The sequence below is a fragment of the Tinamus guttatus genome, unplaced genomic scaffold, assembly GCF_059628265.1.
Source record: "Tinamus guttatus ecotype Peru unplaced genomic scaffold, ASM5962826v1 Tinamus_guttatus_pri_ptg000287l, whole genome shotgun sequence".
In the NCBI taxonomy this organism is placed as follows: domain Eukaryota; kingdom Metazoa; phylum Chordata; class Aves; order Tinamiformes; family Tinamidae; genus Tinamus; species Tinamus guttatus.
This window is the reverse complement of record NW_028288821.1, coordinates 6,238,321-6,255,165: the sequence shown is the minus strand read 5'-3', so window position 1 is coordinate 6,255,165 and position 16,845 is coordinate 6,238,321. Positions and strand designations below refer to the sequence as shown.

Below are 16,845 nucleotides of genomic sequence, written 5' to 3'. Positions count from 1 at the left end.
GGAACTGAAAAACACAAAAAATTATAGTGATACAGAGGTTTAAAAAAAAAGATTTGGAGCAATGATGCTTATATGCGAATGTCATTACAAAAGCAGTGCTTTAGTATTTCCATACAAGAAGTTACCTTCATGCCTTCTACTCCATCATGTCCAGGGTAGCCTGGAACACCTGGATGCCCCTGCAAAGTGACACACAGGAGCACTGTTATACAGTGAAACAATAGGGCAGTGGCTACTTATTAGCTGAGACATTGACAGTGCCTGGACTTGAATCCCAGACCGAATTCACTGTGCTGTGAAACACATGACAAGGGAAGAGAGAACTTGAGGTATACATTTGTCAATACTCTTTTAGTTTGCAAAATACTTGAGGTCCTTTAGGCCTCCCTTTGTGCTGTAAAAATAGTGAGAACTTAGGAACATGTATAAGAGCATGTACTTCAGGAGGGCACCTTGGAGCTTTCAGAACTGCAGATGCTTGAGGAGTGAGGAACTTAGTACGCTATTTGCCTTGCCCCCTCATACAATCCCCTTCATTTTTTCCCTCCTCCAACAAAACACTGGCACCCAAACATTCAAAACGATGCTATGAGATCCAAACCTGCAGCTATTCATTTGCTCTGTAGCATTCCCAGGGCCACCAGAAACTCCAAGTGTGTGACCAGAAATCCACACAGAAATGAACTGTTGTTCTCCACAGAGTAATATATTGAACCTCATCTAGTATGAACTCTAAGACCTGCAGGCACTGCAGACAAAACAAAATATTCCAAGAGCTTTGCAGCAGGAAGCCTTATTTTTAAATCTTTTGTATATTGCTGACTTTCTAGCTAGCTTTCACTAGTTTTTCGGGGCAGTCTGTACTTGTGAAGCAGAGAACTTGGAATCACTAGGTAAATAACTCGGTAGGTCTTAAGTAGTTAGATGACTTCTGTAATTGGTAGAAACATAGTCAAATTCAAAACAGTGTTTTACCTTTCTCCCTGGAATCCCACCAGATCCATCCAGTCCCAGCAAACCCTAAAATAGAGAGAGAGGAGAGAGAAGAAAAAAGAAAAAAAAAAAAAAAAAAGAATTACTTAACTTTCAGAACTTCCATCTCAGTTCATTCTTATTTTATCAGGCCCAAAAGAGTGAAACGATAGAAGTTGCAAAAGGAGACACTACCACTGATTTTATATACCTTACAAACACTAGCAAACATCACTGAAAGAATGCCACAGAGTAACTGATAAAACACCTCACACAATCTTTAGTCATTGTCTTGCTAATTAAGCATTTTAAGTTAAGTAAGTCTTGGTGTCTTACCTTCCTGAAAAGTTAGCTAGGTAGTTTTTAAGTGTAAAGCCATGAAATTAAAAAGCAGGCAATTATTTTCTATCTTGACTATTTGTTGTGCACATGCTAAACAGAATATCTTGGTCCCCCGTGTGCATACGAACATCAGGTCTCTGCAGAGTTGTCATGGTCTGAAGAATCTCTCCACGACTGGTGAGTAATTGAACATGCTGTTAATTTCCACCCTCACTGTCCAGTTGGTCTACATTGCCAGCTTGCCTGTTTTTTTTTCCAAACACCTACCTGTGTTTTCTCCTGACCTGTTCTGACAATGAGTAAGAGCTCTCTAAAAGCTTCTGAAAAGTCTCCTACTATCTTTATTTGGACTGCCTAGAAACTTCCTTTTCTGGGAAGCCTTCAAAAAACCTGGAAAAATACTAGACTTGCAGTATCAAGACTCTACTATTTCTGCATGATTTTCTTGGACTGTCTTGCTTGTATTCATCTTTCAACTTACCTTAGTCTGAGCCTTTTACTGAGCTAAGAGTGATTTGTTGTTTCTGTTGCTGTATGGCGCTAGCTACTATGGGGCCAAAACCTTTGGCTGGTGTATCTACATCCCTTCAGAAGGAAATGCCTTCATTGATGAAATTTCCACTTCATACAACTATTTTGAGAACATGAATTTAAAGACTAAAAGTTAAGTTTAAAGACTAAAGACTGTAAAGTTACCTACCCTGCCACCTGGCAAGCCAGGAACACCCTTTTCTCCTTTTTCTCCAACACCTCCAAAGCCCTGGGTGGGGGGGGAGGAAACAACAACAACAACAAAAAAAACAACACATTAAATCTGTGATCTGGTCTGGAATTGAATAGCCCTAAGTCAGGATGAGCACAAACACATGTGTTAATGTAAACAGCACAACAGAGGCATTAGGGGAACTGACCCATTCTGCTGGACTTCTTTTGCCCCAGAAAGAAAACTCATCTCAAAGAGAGCTGTTAGTATATGTAGTACATTGTCTTCCCCACTCCCCATGAATCCCATTCATTTGGAGCATGGTACAACACAAGTAACCCCCTGCTAGAAACAGCAAAGTCCTGCCATTGCCCATCTCACATTCCCCATTTAAAAGCAGCTCAGTGGAAGGCTAAAGGCCTTTTCATTTCTAAAGCATAAGGATGACATGAAAACATTTTCACACTTGACATTTGGAAACGTTTGATAATTTCTCAGAAGTAAGAAGTATCAAATCCAGAGATAGAACACCCGGCTTTAATTTTGGTGAGAGTTACATTAGTTAAGCAAATTTCAGGTTACAATCGTGAAATATCTAATGTTTGTGGTTAAGTTCACACGTACATTCAAACTCGCCAGCTTAAATGGGCCTCGTGAGGCATAAAGCTAAATATAATGGAATATGCCCAGCTTTTTCTTGCACGTCATTCTACTGAGTACATCTGTATATTGAAGAAACCAGTAAACAATTTATCTTACGGGTCAGTAGTTCCATAAAATATTTACTCTATAAATTCAATTGAAGAATCGGTGTTTACAAAGGTTATAAGCTGGGAAGTAGCTCCCTGGAATCCATAGATAAACTGTTGTTATTTGTAATTTATACAGGAAAATTGCTACACAATCCTGAGTCTGTGAGTAATTATTTTCTTTGACATTATAATGCACATGCATTTCTGTCTGTCTACCTATATGTGCACCATTTTAAAATGGACTAGTTAACAAATAAGTATGTTTAAACAGAATAAGGAGAAAAATATAGGATTTTAAAAATATATGAAGCTCACTATGAGAAATCAAGAAACACTGCCATCAAGTGGCTACATAAAGGTTATGTGTATTGCAGCTTTCCTCTGCAAACTGCAAATGAAATGTACTGAAATGAGTCTTGCTGTGTAATAATTGCTGCAGAACAGCAGTACCTTCTTTGTGTCTCCAGGATAAAAGCCAATAACTTATATACTCATGGAGAAATCCTGGGAACTTTTGTATCAGATTTTAAAAGTATGCTCGTGCCTAGAAGTTCCTGTAGACATTCCATGAGCTATCCATAAACTGCCAAGCGTCTACTCTTTATGGGGCAAATCCTAAAAGGCAAATTCTCCATCCTCACCGGCAGGCCAGGCAATCCTTCTTCTCCAGGGAAGCCTTGAGGGCCTGGCTCACCCTGTCAAAAGGAAGATAAACACAATAAATCACTGTACTCATAAAAGCAACATTTGCCCCAATCACCCATCATGCTTCTAACTCCTAAAGTAAGGTCTTGTGATTTATTTAGCAGCACGTATACTTGATTCACATCTTGTTACATGCCAGATATGATGTCTCAGCAAAAAGCTAGTATGTGCAACAGATTGTTTGGGGCCACTTGGCCCACATGGCTTCACAGACCACTACTGTAATTTGGGAACATAACAGTCCTCACTGTTCAGCAACTTCATTCAACCTTTGTAGAGGGTTGGTAAACTGAATTTACAAACCTTTTCCCCTTGCTTCCCTTTTGGGAAACCCATGAATTCCAGTATTCCAGTGGATGGTGGAGGACCTGGAGGGCCAGGTAGTCCTACATCACCCTGCAGGCAAGAAAAGCAGCTTTTAAGACAGACAGAACATGTTTGGCTTTCCTATAAAAGTTGCTTCTGATTCAGAAGATTGTCACTCTAATTATACCCTTAACCCTTATATATATATATGCCCTTAACTCTTATATGTATACCCTTATACCTTGAAGATAAAACATGGAGGGGAGGGTGCAGGGGGGAGTTCTGCTTCTGAATCAACAGAGAAACTCTGAAAACAAAGAAATCTCCAGAGAAACTTTGAGGCAAAATATGAATGTAAAGGAAGCAAGAGACAGCTAGACAGACATGAACATAATTGACATAAAATATTAAGAAATAAATAATGTAAGTTAATTAATAAATCAAGAGAGGCAGGAAAATGTCCTGACTTATACAAGGTTCCTCTCCTTCATTACATATGGAAGATACAGAATACCGAGGATTGATTTTAACACCAGCAGAACCAAGCTCCAAAGTGAAAACTGCAAGAAGTCCCACTATGCTAGCATAAGTCCTTACACAGGACCTCCATTTAGGAGGTTGTAACTATAAAATTACATACCAGTTGACTTAAAGAGTATTCTGAAAAAACAGAGTAAGTTAGTAGAAAAAGGCAAGGAGCAGAAGAAACTGAAAGACAGAGATCTTAGAGGAGGCAAAGGACCTTATGTTTGGGTGGCTATGGGAACACTAAGCTGTAGTGAATTTTTTTTCAACCCCTTCGCTCAGGAAAAACTCCCATCACTTCTTTGTAAAACAACAGATAAGGAACCAGCAAAAATGGTCAGTATTTGGGCTGTCACTCTGTCCAAAAGCAGAAAAGTAGAAGAAGAAAATGATAGGATTAAACCATCTACCAGGGAGGGCCTAGCTATGATGGAACACTATCTAGACTACACATGTAGAACTGTGCAGTATTATTTCATACCACATTTCACCTACCTTTTCTCCTTTCTCTCCTTGAAAGCCTAATCCCATGTTACCCTATGGGAAAAAATAGTCATGAGCAAACAGCCACAGCAACAGCATCTCTGTCACCTAGGGCCACAACCCTGACTGGAAGTGCGGGGGTGGGGGGAGGAGGGGTGGGCATGGAAGTTTGGAAAGGAGAAAGAAAAGAGAAAAGGCAGGTACTTACTTTTGGACCTGGTGGCCCAGGGGGACCCATAGGACCCTAAGTGTGAACAAGATCAAGATTTTATTTCTTTTGACTTAAGTTGTATGTGCACAATAGGAACGATAGCCAAATTCTCACCTCATATTCACAGATCAAAGCAAGTGATACATTTTAAGCATATCTTTAAACATTCATAACTAGTACAGAGAGCATGCTCCTTTGGCACTGTGCCTAATTAAAAGTAAGCCTCAACTTAAAAACAACAAACATTTCAAATAGGTGTTTTTTTACCTCTGCCCAGTGGAAAGTCTTTTCTGGTATCTTTAAGAGACCACTCATCAGCACATGTCATGAGGACAAAGGCTCCAAGCACGCAGAACTCAGCATATTCTTTTTATTCCTGAGACTTGGAAGCGCTCAGGACAGTAAAGCCAAGTGCCGTGGGTCGGCATGTTAGGGCCTTGCTGCAGTTCTCATTCACAAGTGTTGCTCTGACCACTACTCTAGAAAGGAACTTCCACTCTTGCAACCAGCTCAAAATTTGCAATTGAAGTATTCTACATTTGAAGTCAATTGTGCACAAACCTTTTAGACGCACACATTCTTGCTCCTTATTATGACATAAATATAGAAAAGGGTGGAAAATCACTAACATCTTGAACTGTTCTATCAACAAGTGCAACAAATTTCTTACCTGCAAACCTGGCAAACCTATAGGGCCTATAGAACCCATAGGACCCGGAAGACCTTTCGGTCCCTGTAAGAGGAAGTTTCAAATTTTAACTCTTTTTCTCAGTCAGTAGTCAGTATTGTCACCTTCACTCCACTGGTCCCTAATCTCTGTTAACTTCTACCTCCACTTTTCTTTTTTCATGTGAAGTATACCAAATCAAAATCAATTCTGTTCATTTGAGAGGTTCACATGAGATAGCAAGTATCTTGGACGAGCTGTTGGGCATTTTTCTATCTACTGGCTTCAAAAAAGAGTTATGAAAGTACTTGAGAGATTCAATACTTAGAAGCCGCCGAATCAGCATACTAGGGTGTTCCAAAAATTGCTGGAGGTAACAATAACAAGGCTAAGAGGTTTTCTCTATTGTATATTTTTGTAAAGTTTTTTTTTTTTTTTTGCATAATATGAATTGTCAGGGGCAATGTCCCTTCAAATGCCTCAATGATTGGAAAGTAATTGCAAAGAACACAGGCGACCTAAGGTCTGCCTCATCAAATCCCAGACAAAGAGAAATTGAGTTTCAGAAAATGTAAACAATGTCACCTAATTAGGTATCCCAATTTAAATTCTATAATAATCTATTAAATATCATTAGATTAATTTTAGATTTATTTTGAAAGTCAAAGTTACAGAGATAAATCACTCGATTTTAAAAGGAAAACCAAAATAGGTACTAGCAAAAAAAAAAAAAAAAAAGATTTCCTCTACCATAATTTAGATCTTCTCATACTACTGGAAAACTTGGATTTATTCACACTACTCGTATCATGTGTAAATAAATGGCCCACTAATTTAAATTGAGAATTAATACTAGGAAATAATTTACATAATTCAAGTGACCAGAAAAAAAATCCTACTTAATATAATATTCCTTAAAATCATTATTCCTCAAATTAAGAAACTTACAGAAATTCCATCCAACCCAGGAAGACCATTTTCTCCCTAAAAATTACAAATATCTTGGTGAAAAATACACATTGTTGTAAAAAAAACATTAATCATGTTAAAATTTTGTAAATAAAAAATGCTCTTTGTTAATATTAGATCAAATATACAAGGAAAATATTTTGAAATATGCTTCCATTTTTAAAACGGGCAGTGGAGAGATTCCAAAACTCCACAGAAATTACAACCATATTATTTAAGGATAAGCTGCCAAATACACCACAAAGGTACTGAATCATATATAATTCTATCCTAAATCTAGTACTTCTTGCAAAAATCAAAACTGTTTTAAGTTGTTGAATGTTTATTTCAAAGCAACAAGGAACTAAATCTGTTATGTGAGAATATTCAAAAACACAATTGTTCTGAACAGTAAACTAAGACCATCTTTCCATAGTGGGCATCACATACAGGAAATAAAATTACAGCTATGATACAGAAATTTCAATGCAAGTTCCTTATTAAACTGAAAGAGCAATATCTTTACTTCACCATGGTAAATGATGGAACACTATGGAAAGGATATGATGTTTAAATCCAGAATAAAACTGATTATTTACTAGTCCATTCCAGCACAGAAAACACTGGGAGGCATCTGGGATCTCATAGCAGGAGAAATCTTAGCAAGCACTTGAGAGTTCATGGGGCTGTTACTTCAAGAGGCTTAGCACATGTCAGGATACCAGCTTACAGGAAAGCTCTGAATGTAGCTGAGGGCCCTTTATGCTGCTACGTCTGCATCTAGAAACACATACAATGTGATGAGCAATGTCCCATGCATGTTTACATCTCACTATAGGATGAACAAGACATATTGATGCTGCAAGAACTAAGAAATTCCAAGTTTTGAAAGTATTCTGTGTTGTTGTTAATGAAGTTATAGCCTTTTTTTCACAGCTCTGTGTTCAGATGTAACCAGGCAATCCACATCTACCATCATGAGCAACCTAACCTCAAGCATCAGCCCTGCAGGATATCCAAGTGTTTTCCTATGAGGATTTTCCCCTAGGTCATGACAAGTCTTACCTTCATTCCTTTAAGGCTGCTTTGGGCAAAAATTGGTTCTCCTTTAAGACCTTTAGGACCTGGACGACCCTGTTAAAAATAAATGTTAAAAAAAATGTCTGGAAAAATATATATTCCGTTTTGAGATAAATTATGTTTAACATAAAGAATGAGGCAGTCTAACAGCTCCAGTAAGCTGCAAAAGTACTGCAGCAGCTTTCTCAACGGAGCTGTGGTATTATAAGAACTTTCCTGAGTCTTTAGAAAAACATGGTTCTGCAAATATTTTCTCCTGTATTTTCCTATTTACATTAGACTTCCCTTTTATTTCAGAGTGTCAAAAACTTTCCAGATCCTATTTGAATCTGTCTGATATACTGCAACCCTTCTGATTACATACATCTCTTTTATAAAACTGTAAATAATTCAATTTTACTTAGAGTAATATTCAAGGAGAAAAAAATGATAGGCTTCACAAATCCTCAGTAAAAACTGTCACTATATTTCTAGATTTACCCAATTCGTTTTAATCTTAATGATCACATCCAATTTATCTGTGGTGATTTCATTTAATTTAATGCCAATTTAATTTAGAGCGCTTAGCTGATCTAAGCAGCTTTCATTGCCAAAAATGTAGTCTTACATGCAATACAAAACAAACATTTGACCAGTAGGTATGATTAAACCAGTTACTTTAGAAAGCAGTACTTAAATTTGATCTTACTGTTTAGGTAGTTTCAATATCATATGAGCTTCAAGTCTGGACAACATATAAAGATTTTTTCAGTATAGTTTAAAAAGTTGAAAGAAATGGCATTACTCATATCTGTCAGTTATCCTTTCTTCTTCATGGAGCTGCAAAAGAACCTCATACATAAAAAGGAGTTCCACTGTGTGTGGGATTACGCATATAACTTGTAAGATCAGGTTTTAGATATGAACAATCAAATATGTTTTTCTGAACTAGCATCTGCTAATCGAAAGGTGCCACTTCATGATCCTTAAAGACTTGATTGTGGTCGCCTCTTAGTTAGCTTGAATTTTGCCAGAGGAGTGCCACGTATATTTTGATGTGGTCACATACAAATGTGACCTCTATTTTATCCTTGGAGATTGATACTTATGTAGTGAATTTCAGTGAGCAAATGATACTAAGCTCTAACAATGCTAATAACCTTGTGGTTACTAGGGTTCTTCCCAAGTATTTGGAAGTTGCTTTTCCATCTGTAGCGCAAGAAAAGCAACTCCTGGTTTAGCGACCACAAAACACCATATTGATCTTGGGACATACAAGTGGCCCAGGTACACCAGGAAAACCATCTGATCCAGAAAGGCCAGGACTCCCGATGGTGCCATTGCAGCCGTCGACGCCAGGCAGACCTCTGTGGCCAGGCTGGCCAGGGTGACCCTGTGTAAAGGTGAAAAAAAAAAAAAAAAAAAAGAGTATGACTAACTGGACACATTTTGTTAGTAGTACTGTCCTCAGAGAGCTGGTACCTTCCACATGGCAATGAAAACAAAGGAAAGAGAACTCCCACTAAGTCTGGTGCATGGCAAACTGCAATAAAACTCGCCTCTTTAGCCAGCATTGTTTATCCTCCCTGAAGCCTAAATCCTGAAACTTTGGCTTGATTCACTTAAGGATCTTTTTCTCCAAGTGATAGTTCTATGAAGTATGTATCTCGTGCACGAGCAGGTCCTGAAAGGGCAGTACTCATTCCACAGCAATCTGAGCTATGCAGCATACAACAGTGTAAAGCAGCATGCCAGGGAGAGAGTCTCCCGACACCATTACTGGGAGTTGCTCATGTTAAAACAAGAAAAAGGAAGGATCAACAATACTGAGCATTTATAACACAATTTAGTCAACGTTTCAGTGACTTCTCTTCCTCTCCAGTGTGAATTCTTTCCTTTAAAAGCTCAGCAGATGTTGCAGCTCCAGCACCAGGTTGTTCAACAAAACCAATTTTTCTCCTGATGTTAAACTTGCCTCAAAATCTTAGGCAAAGCAATGGGGAGAAGGAGCGAATTAAAGAAGGTACTGATTGTCTTCAAAAATATATACGTTTAATGTTCAGTTAATAATCAGAGTAGAAAAAAATGCACTGAATTCTGATTTCATATCCATTTTGCCCTGATATAGCTCTATTAACTTCACTGGTCTTATTTTGCATTATATTGGTGTGAAAAAGACCAAAGTTTGACCTTTTTTTTTTTTTTTTGGTTCAGTAACATATATGTATGTGCAGGTAAAAGGCAGAAGTGTCAATCATACTACCTGACTATTGGGTTTCTCTTGATTCTATCCTTCTTTTGACAGAAATAAGCTTTGTGGCATTCAAAGGCAGCATTTTGTGGCAGGAAGAGCAATGAAATTTATGGACATAGTATTAGTAACTGTCATTATTTTTTCTCTTCACACCCTGATCTGGAATTATTCCAGAAGTACTTTTGGTTGATCCCAAAGATTCGTCTTTATGATATGGCATTAAGCAAGCTATGACTCATACAAAGAAAGTAAAAATAAACAAGGATAAAATGGGGATAAAGCAGAATGTTAGCAGTCCTTCATGCCTGACACCTAAAACAAATCAGATTTGTGCTGCTAAAGGTCTTCTCAGCCTGAGCCAATAGCACATTGTCTGACCAAATCCAGTGAGAACTTTTCAGTAACGTAAAGCCTTTTATCTAAGGATCTTAAAATGCTTTGTAAATATGTGAGAATGCTATAATCTTCATTTCACGGATGAGAAGCTGGGGGCACAAAGTAGTAGAGTGACTTGCCCAAGGAGGCAGAGCAACTTGGGCCATGGCTGCGTAAACACACAAAGCGATCGGCAGTCTCAGAGGCTGCCAGAAGGGCCATCTCATGCTCCTGGCTGCTCCCATCCCTGTGCTGGCACAAGCACAAGCACAGGCAGTGAAGGCAAGGCAAAACAGGAAACCAACACAGCTGAGAACCGTTTTGTTTCTTACTGAGAAAGTCCACCTCTGCAGACAGAAGTGTCACTTTCAGATGAGCTTTAAGTCAATAAGGTGCAAATCAAACCAATGAAAAGCAGGTCTGTACCACAGTGTTAAAGTAGTTCTTCCAGACATGTACAAATGTGAGATTAGGCAGGGTCTCAGGACACTGAGTGACATCATGCTAAAGCATTAGCATTGGGCACCGCTGCTTAGATAGCAGCAGCTGCCTGGGTAATTGAAGCCCTTTATGGAAATATCCCTATGTGCTGTGCAAGCCAGGACTTGCGGGGTCCAGGTAAGTGATATGGGGAGGCTGAAGCAGCAAGTTATTGTCACTTGTCTTTGTTTCCTAGAAATTATTTCATTTGGTTCCCAAAGCTGGAACAAAGCAACAGCCATCCCCCTTCCCATATCATGGGGTACATCACAGCAGAGAATAGCAAGCACCCGATGGGACAGGCCTGCAGAGACAGCACATGGAGGCCAGCACAGCCAGTGTCTACCAAGTCTTTTGCTCGGATTAGGACACAAACAGAAACAGACGCCATGTTGAACAAGGTATTTGGTTACAAGGTAAACTGACCAGCTGAAGGGCCAATATCTGCCCCAAGCTGCAGAGTGGCTGCTGGTGGGCCTCAGGTCTCAGCAAAGACTCGGATGAGATCTCCCAGAGGCTGTTTGGGTCAGAGTTAAGCGGCTTAGAGATTTTTGGTGTCCTCTCACTGTGTGAGGGCAACACTGAGCTCGCAAGGAGGGTGTACAACTCACACTGACCACAGCCATTCCTTATCTGTATTAAATATGTCTAGGACCCTGCCTCTTAAATCCATGGCTGTGGTTCTGAGTCAAAGCATGATGTAGGCACAAGCGCACGTACAAATACACACACATTACCTATGTTCTCTCTTTTGCTTTAGGAAAAAAACACAGGATTTCCTACTTTTCAGCCAATCTGCAATCAGAATTTATGAGGTCCTGTTTTAAAGGGCCAGAGAAGATACTGAGCACCCCCAGCTGACTTCTCTGAGAGTTGCAAGGTCTGGCCTTAATGAAGCTTTTCCTTGGAATTTTGAAACACTTATCAAAAGAGCTATTTTGATTTGAGAAACAGTGGTTAATTGTTTCACTGCTCTCACCTCCCCTAATTCCTGTTTTGGCAGATGTGCCAATTCAGCACAAGCAGCTCAACTGATCAAGGCAGAGACTTTTACAGTCTTTACTTATGGGCAGAATTAAGTTTATATTATGAAATTTATAGATCTGAGCTAAAACACAGGCTTGAGTGATCACTTGTGCTCTCTGTCCTTACAAAAAGAGACAGCTAAGGCAATTTGAACAGCTTGCTTTACCTGACTCCTGCTTGTATACCAACATCATGACCCCGAGGGGTCTGTTTCCTAAATCAAAAAGGCTCAACGCAAAAGTAAGCCCAAAAGGAGAGCTCAACAAGCATTTAAAATCAGAGAAATAAATGCAATCAAGGATGAACACAAAGCAAATTTCATAAGCCATTTCATGCATTGTTACAGCACCCGCATCTTCTCCGAGAGAGCCATAAAAATAGAGAACTTGGTCTTGCCATGTAGTGTAAGATTTTGTGGTGCAGCCAAGGGCTCACAGCTTATAGAAATATTTCCTCCTAGGATAGCTTGAACTTATATACGCCTCCTGTCTCCACTTGCAGCCTTTGCCAGAGGTGTGCTTGAATGTTCTCCTTTGGGGAAAAAATAAACTTCCTGAACAGGGCTAAGGATTTGAGGGTCTCTTCTACATGTGATGCAGACAGGCGAGCAATAAACACAGGCTGCTGCTGTATTTACTAGGTCAAAGGGATTTGTCAGGCCAGCTGCAATAACATGATTTACTTGCCACCAGCATTCCCCAGGGGAGCTCTGTGGTACACCACTTCCCATAAGGTCAATAGTGGGATTCCCATCTGACTCATGGCCTTGCAGCCTTCTGGCCATTAATAAAATAGAGCAGCCCACGCTAACCTGTATGCTCCAAGGACTCTCTCTTCATAGCGGGTTGGTGATTCTTGTGCAGAGATACCAATGTATTTTTACTTATCTTTTACATGTATCAGAATAAGCGAGTTCTGTCTCCTTTGTTCAGCATTTCACACATTCATATAATGTCTGTATGTTTGTATGAATTTCACAATCAAGATAAACTACTCCCTGTCCTGAAATGCGGCTAGCAAAGTCATATTTTTCTCAAGCAGTGGTGTTTGCTATTTTCACCCTGGAATGGAGGCATTTATCACATCATCTAGAATGAAAACAAATTTGCATTAGTTTGCCTTTCCTGCAGCTGTGGCACAGGAGGGCCATGGTAGCAAGCATTTTGCTGTGCACAATCAGCAAAATCTGCCTCCTTCCCACCTGCAGAATACCATAAAGCAAGCAGAGCAGATCTGTATATGTAGGAGGCTTTTATCCTTTCCTTCACCTCCCCACTACTCTCTCTTTGGAAAGCCTCCCCCTGCCAACTACCTGGCAGTGGCTGCTGCCATATCTCTTCCCTCTCCTTATTGTTGGGAATCCCCTTTCTCCAGAGCCTCATCTGAAAAAACACCCTGAGAACAGCATGTTCCCAGAATGTGTTCAAATAAATTAAGTGTTATGGGAACAGCTTGTTCTCTTCAGAGCTGGAGGGCTGGCTGGTGGGAAAAGAAAAGAAAAAAATAGCATCAAGGGAGTAGAGCAGGACAAAACAGGCAAGGATAAGAGGAGGGGAAGACAAGGGCCAGGAAGGAACTGGACTCGAGCAAACCCACTCACAGGGATAACTGCATTTTCAGCTAGTCTATCAAAACAATTCAGGTTCTGATAGGAAAAGAAGTCAGAAAACATTGCTCTACTCTTGGAGATTTCCATCAGCGGAGGAAGTAGGGAAGATAGGAAAGAGCATGAGCATGGACAGAAGGGAAAAGATAGAGAAGATAGAAAAATGACATCAAGAAACAAAAAAAAAAGAGCTCTAATGCAAGAAGGAGAAAGTGGAAACAGCTAAAAGGTATCAAGGGAGCGACAAAGTTTGGGGCAGCTTCTAAAGCAGCTGCAGCTAAACTTCCCCTGAAGTGACCAGAAAACATCCTTGCAAGAGTCACTGGGGAAAAGCAGAGCAAATGGAGCTGGTCATAATACTCTGGGCACATAATTTTGCTATGGTATAGGAAACAACTGTCTGTCACTACAACTTGCAAGTTCTGAAGAAAGAAACAGACAAATAAATACTGAACAAACAAACTGATGATCAGAGAAAGAGTTACCTAGCACTAGTATCTGGAGACCTGATAAATTATCACAGAGAAGGCGGCTACACAGAAAAGGGGAATAACTTGCTTTCTATGTCCATAATGAGTAAGTATTAAGAGACTTATACTGAGGAAAGAAAGATCCATGCTAGACATCAAGGAAGCTACAGCTTTTAAGAATAGGATAGTTGAACATAAATTACGAGTAGCTTTCAACCCAGTAGACTCTGCTGTTTTTAACTGATTGACCTCCTAATTCTCTAGGTCTAGGATTTTCTGATAAAGTGTCTTCTAGACATAATCCTGGAAGAAAAATCTTATCAAAGATGAAGTAGATCCCCATGCAGCTCAGGCTTACCTTCTGATACTTCTCAGCCTCCTGTCATCCCATACTAGGGTCCCAACCTGCTACCAAACAACGTGAAACCACCAGGTAGACTAATAAAAAAATGCCATTTCCTTTCAGACAGGCAAGACACATTTTACACGTGCTGCCACAGTCTTGTTGTGCTTACATGCTTTTGGTTGTGACTAGGATTCTGGTGACTGATACTCATATATTTACATAGGTAAACTCACCGGAATTCCGTTGATGCCTTGAAACCCAGGAACTCCCATTGGGCCCTGAGGAAAAAAAATAAAGAGTATACATTACATTTCCCATTATCAATCTGCACATTTCAGACATCCATGAGATGCTTTTTACAGCAAGACTTATTGTCTTGGACTAACTATGAACACCAACAAGAACAAACTATGTTACACAGATTCTATCTTCACTGACCCCTGAGGTTAGAGAGGAGCTGAGCATCTGAACGGGACTGAATGCCAAATGAGTGTTTCAGGAATGCTTTCATCAGGCAATTTAAAGGAAAAATATAATTTCCTACATCTGGAAAAAACAAGGTGCCAAGAAAATAAACAATCTGGTACAAGCTTAACTCTCAGGGTTACACCCAATCAACCAGCAATTTTAGCTATTCTTACGGGTTTTTTTTTGTCTGTACCAAGATATCACCACCCAGAAATATGGAGGATAGCTTCAGACTGCCCACGGCTGGGCATGAATACTGAAATGAAAAAAATACTGCTTTGCTGGTTCTGTTTTGTACATACACATACATTTGTAAATAAAAGCAGAAGAGGCCATGTGAGCAGAATACCCAGCATAAACCACAGCCATTGGAAAGGTGAAGTATATTGCTAAGTATAGAGCTAAGGAGGTAGAAATATTGTATGTTGGTATTGCATATGCATCAATTTCAATCTATAAAAACTGCAATTATGGAATAGAAAGACATTTCCTCAGTGAATGCAAACTGCTTCCAACACTGTCCATGATTTTATTATTTCAAATAGAGGTGCAAAACCAGCAATGCTTGCAGCAAAAAGAAAAACTTGCCTCAATGACAATTTGTTTATAAACCTCAAGGGTTGGAGGCCAGCTCCTATCCTGAGCATCTGCCTCTTCCAAAACCTGCATTTATTGATTTTGGTGTTATCTGTTAGAAATGTGGAAATGCTATCACCCATGATAGCATAGATTCTATGACTAACACCCATCTGTCTCTGGGCAGGTGAAGCAAAAGATTCTACAAGCAAGAGCAATGTTCATCTGGCTGTTGCTCACCCAACCAGGACGGCTGCAAGGTACAGACTCTCCCAAGCAGCTTGGCAACTGCATTCTCATTTCAAAGTAAAAGCAGGGGAAACTCTACAGATATTACTTAAATACTCTTCTCTTGTTACCTTTTGACAGATAGGCCAAGAGTATCTTTATTCATTCAAAAATATATACATGCCCATAGAACAACTGCAAGGAAATAAAAAGCCTCTGTTGAACCTACCTTTTCGCCTTTCTGACCAGCTGGTCCAGGGGAGCCCACTGCTCCTCTTTCACCCTTCGCTCCTGGTAAACCTTCTGGTCCAGTAAGTCCAGGGGCACCAATTGGTCCTTGAGTTCCAATTGGTCCTGGTCTACCCTAAATATACAAGAAAAATTAGTCAGTGTGCCATGTTCCCAAACTCATTTTCAACTACCCTATCCAGGTGTGATCTCTCAGAGTACTGTTCTCAGGGTAGGAGTGATCTCCTAAAAGTTGCCTTGTGCATTCTCAGGTAAAGAAAGATTGCAGAGTTATTTTAATTTCAGGTAAGACATGAGTCAGAGTAAGAAATCTCACCCTTTCCTTGGACGATTTCTTGCTAGCCATATGACTACAGGAACAGGAGAAGATAACAGTATTTTGAGATGAAGCTAATTTTTTCTTTTTGAGGTTTCTCTATTTCCAAGCTGTAAAGTCCGAAAGGTCTAAGGCACAAGCAAATGCTTTAGATCACGCACACGAGAAAGATAGAACAAGGCGCTGACAGGTCACATGCACTCAGAAAGCACACTCTGATTACTGCAGCCCAGAAGTATGGTTAGCTCAAGGCCGAGATGGATTCCAACCATCCTCTCCTGGCTACCTTATAGCCAGGGTGTGGATTATGATTTCTCTATCAGAAAAGAAGAGTGCTATGACTAAGCACCACCCGAAGATGGCAATCTTTTCTACATCTGCAGAGATTCATATGTGACTGATACGCATTTATGGTTCTGTCATTAGAGATGTGCTGAGGAGCCTGGTGCTTGTTTCTGTAACCGGCCAATAATAAAGCAACCTTGCAGTAGATGTTCTGATTTTTTTTGTTAGTCTCAGAATCTGCCTCTTGGCAGCTGAATATTTAAAACAGAGTTTTGTGTTGATGCTTTTTACTTTTCAGTCGCTTAATTTTGAGAGAATCCAGAAGAGACCAGCAGAGTCAGAGAAACAGCAGTTTAGGGCAATGCCTACTGCTGGCAAGACACTCAGTGGATTAGATTAAGTTAAAATGCAAATAATTAAGCATTACATTAAAAGATAAAGAATGGAAAAGAAAGAAAAAATACCACTGCCTCTTTCTTTTCTAAGGCTTAGG

At 39.7% G+C, this 16,845-nt stretch overlaps 1 protein-coding gene across 1 annotated transcript in view; it reads right to left on the bottom strand.

The window, feature by feature from the left end:
* Positions 1–16,097, bottom strand: part of COL4A6 (collagen type IV alpha 6 chain) — a 42,807-nt gene extending 26,710 nt beyond the window's left edge. Inside the window, exons 1-14 of the mRNA XM_088527637.1 lie at positions 16,068–16,097; positions 15,732–15,866; positions 14,464–14,508; positions 8,950–9,066; positions 7,680–7,748; positions 6,615–6,650; positions 5,670–5,732; positions 4,997–5,032; positions 4,801–4,842; positions 3,778–3,870; positions 3,411–3,464; positions 2,015–2,074; positions 976–1,020; positions 126–179 (exon numbers count right to left, since the gene is read on the bottom strand). Coding sequence (XP_088383763.1) covers positions 126–179; positions 976–1,020; positions 2,015–2,074; positions 3,411–3,464; positions 3,778–3,870; positions 4,801–4,842; positions 4,997–5,032; positions 5,670–5,732; positions 6,615–6,650; positions 7,680–7,748; positions 8,950–9,066; positions 14,464–14,508; positions 15,732–15,866; positions 16,068–16,097 — 879 coding nt within the window. The remainder of the gene's footprint in view (positions 1–125; positions 180–975; positions 1,021–2,014; positions 2,075–3,410; positions 3,465–3,777; positions 3,871–4,800; positions 4,843–4,996; positions 5,033–5,669; positions 5,733–6,614; positions 6,651–7,679; positions 7,749–8,949; positions 9,067–14,463; positions 14,509–15,731; positions 15,867–16,067) is intronic.
* Between the last annotated feature and the right edge of the window lie 748 nt (positions 16,098–16,845).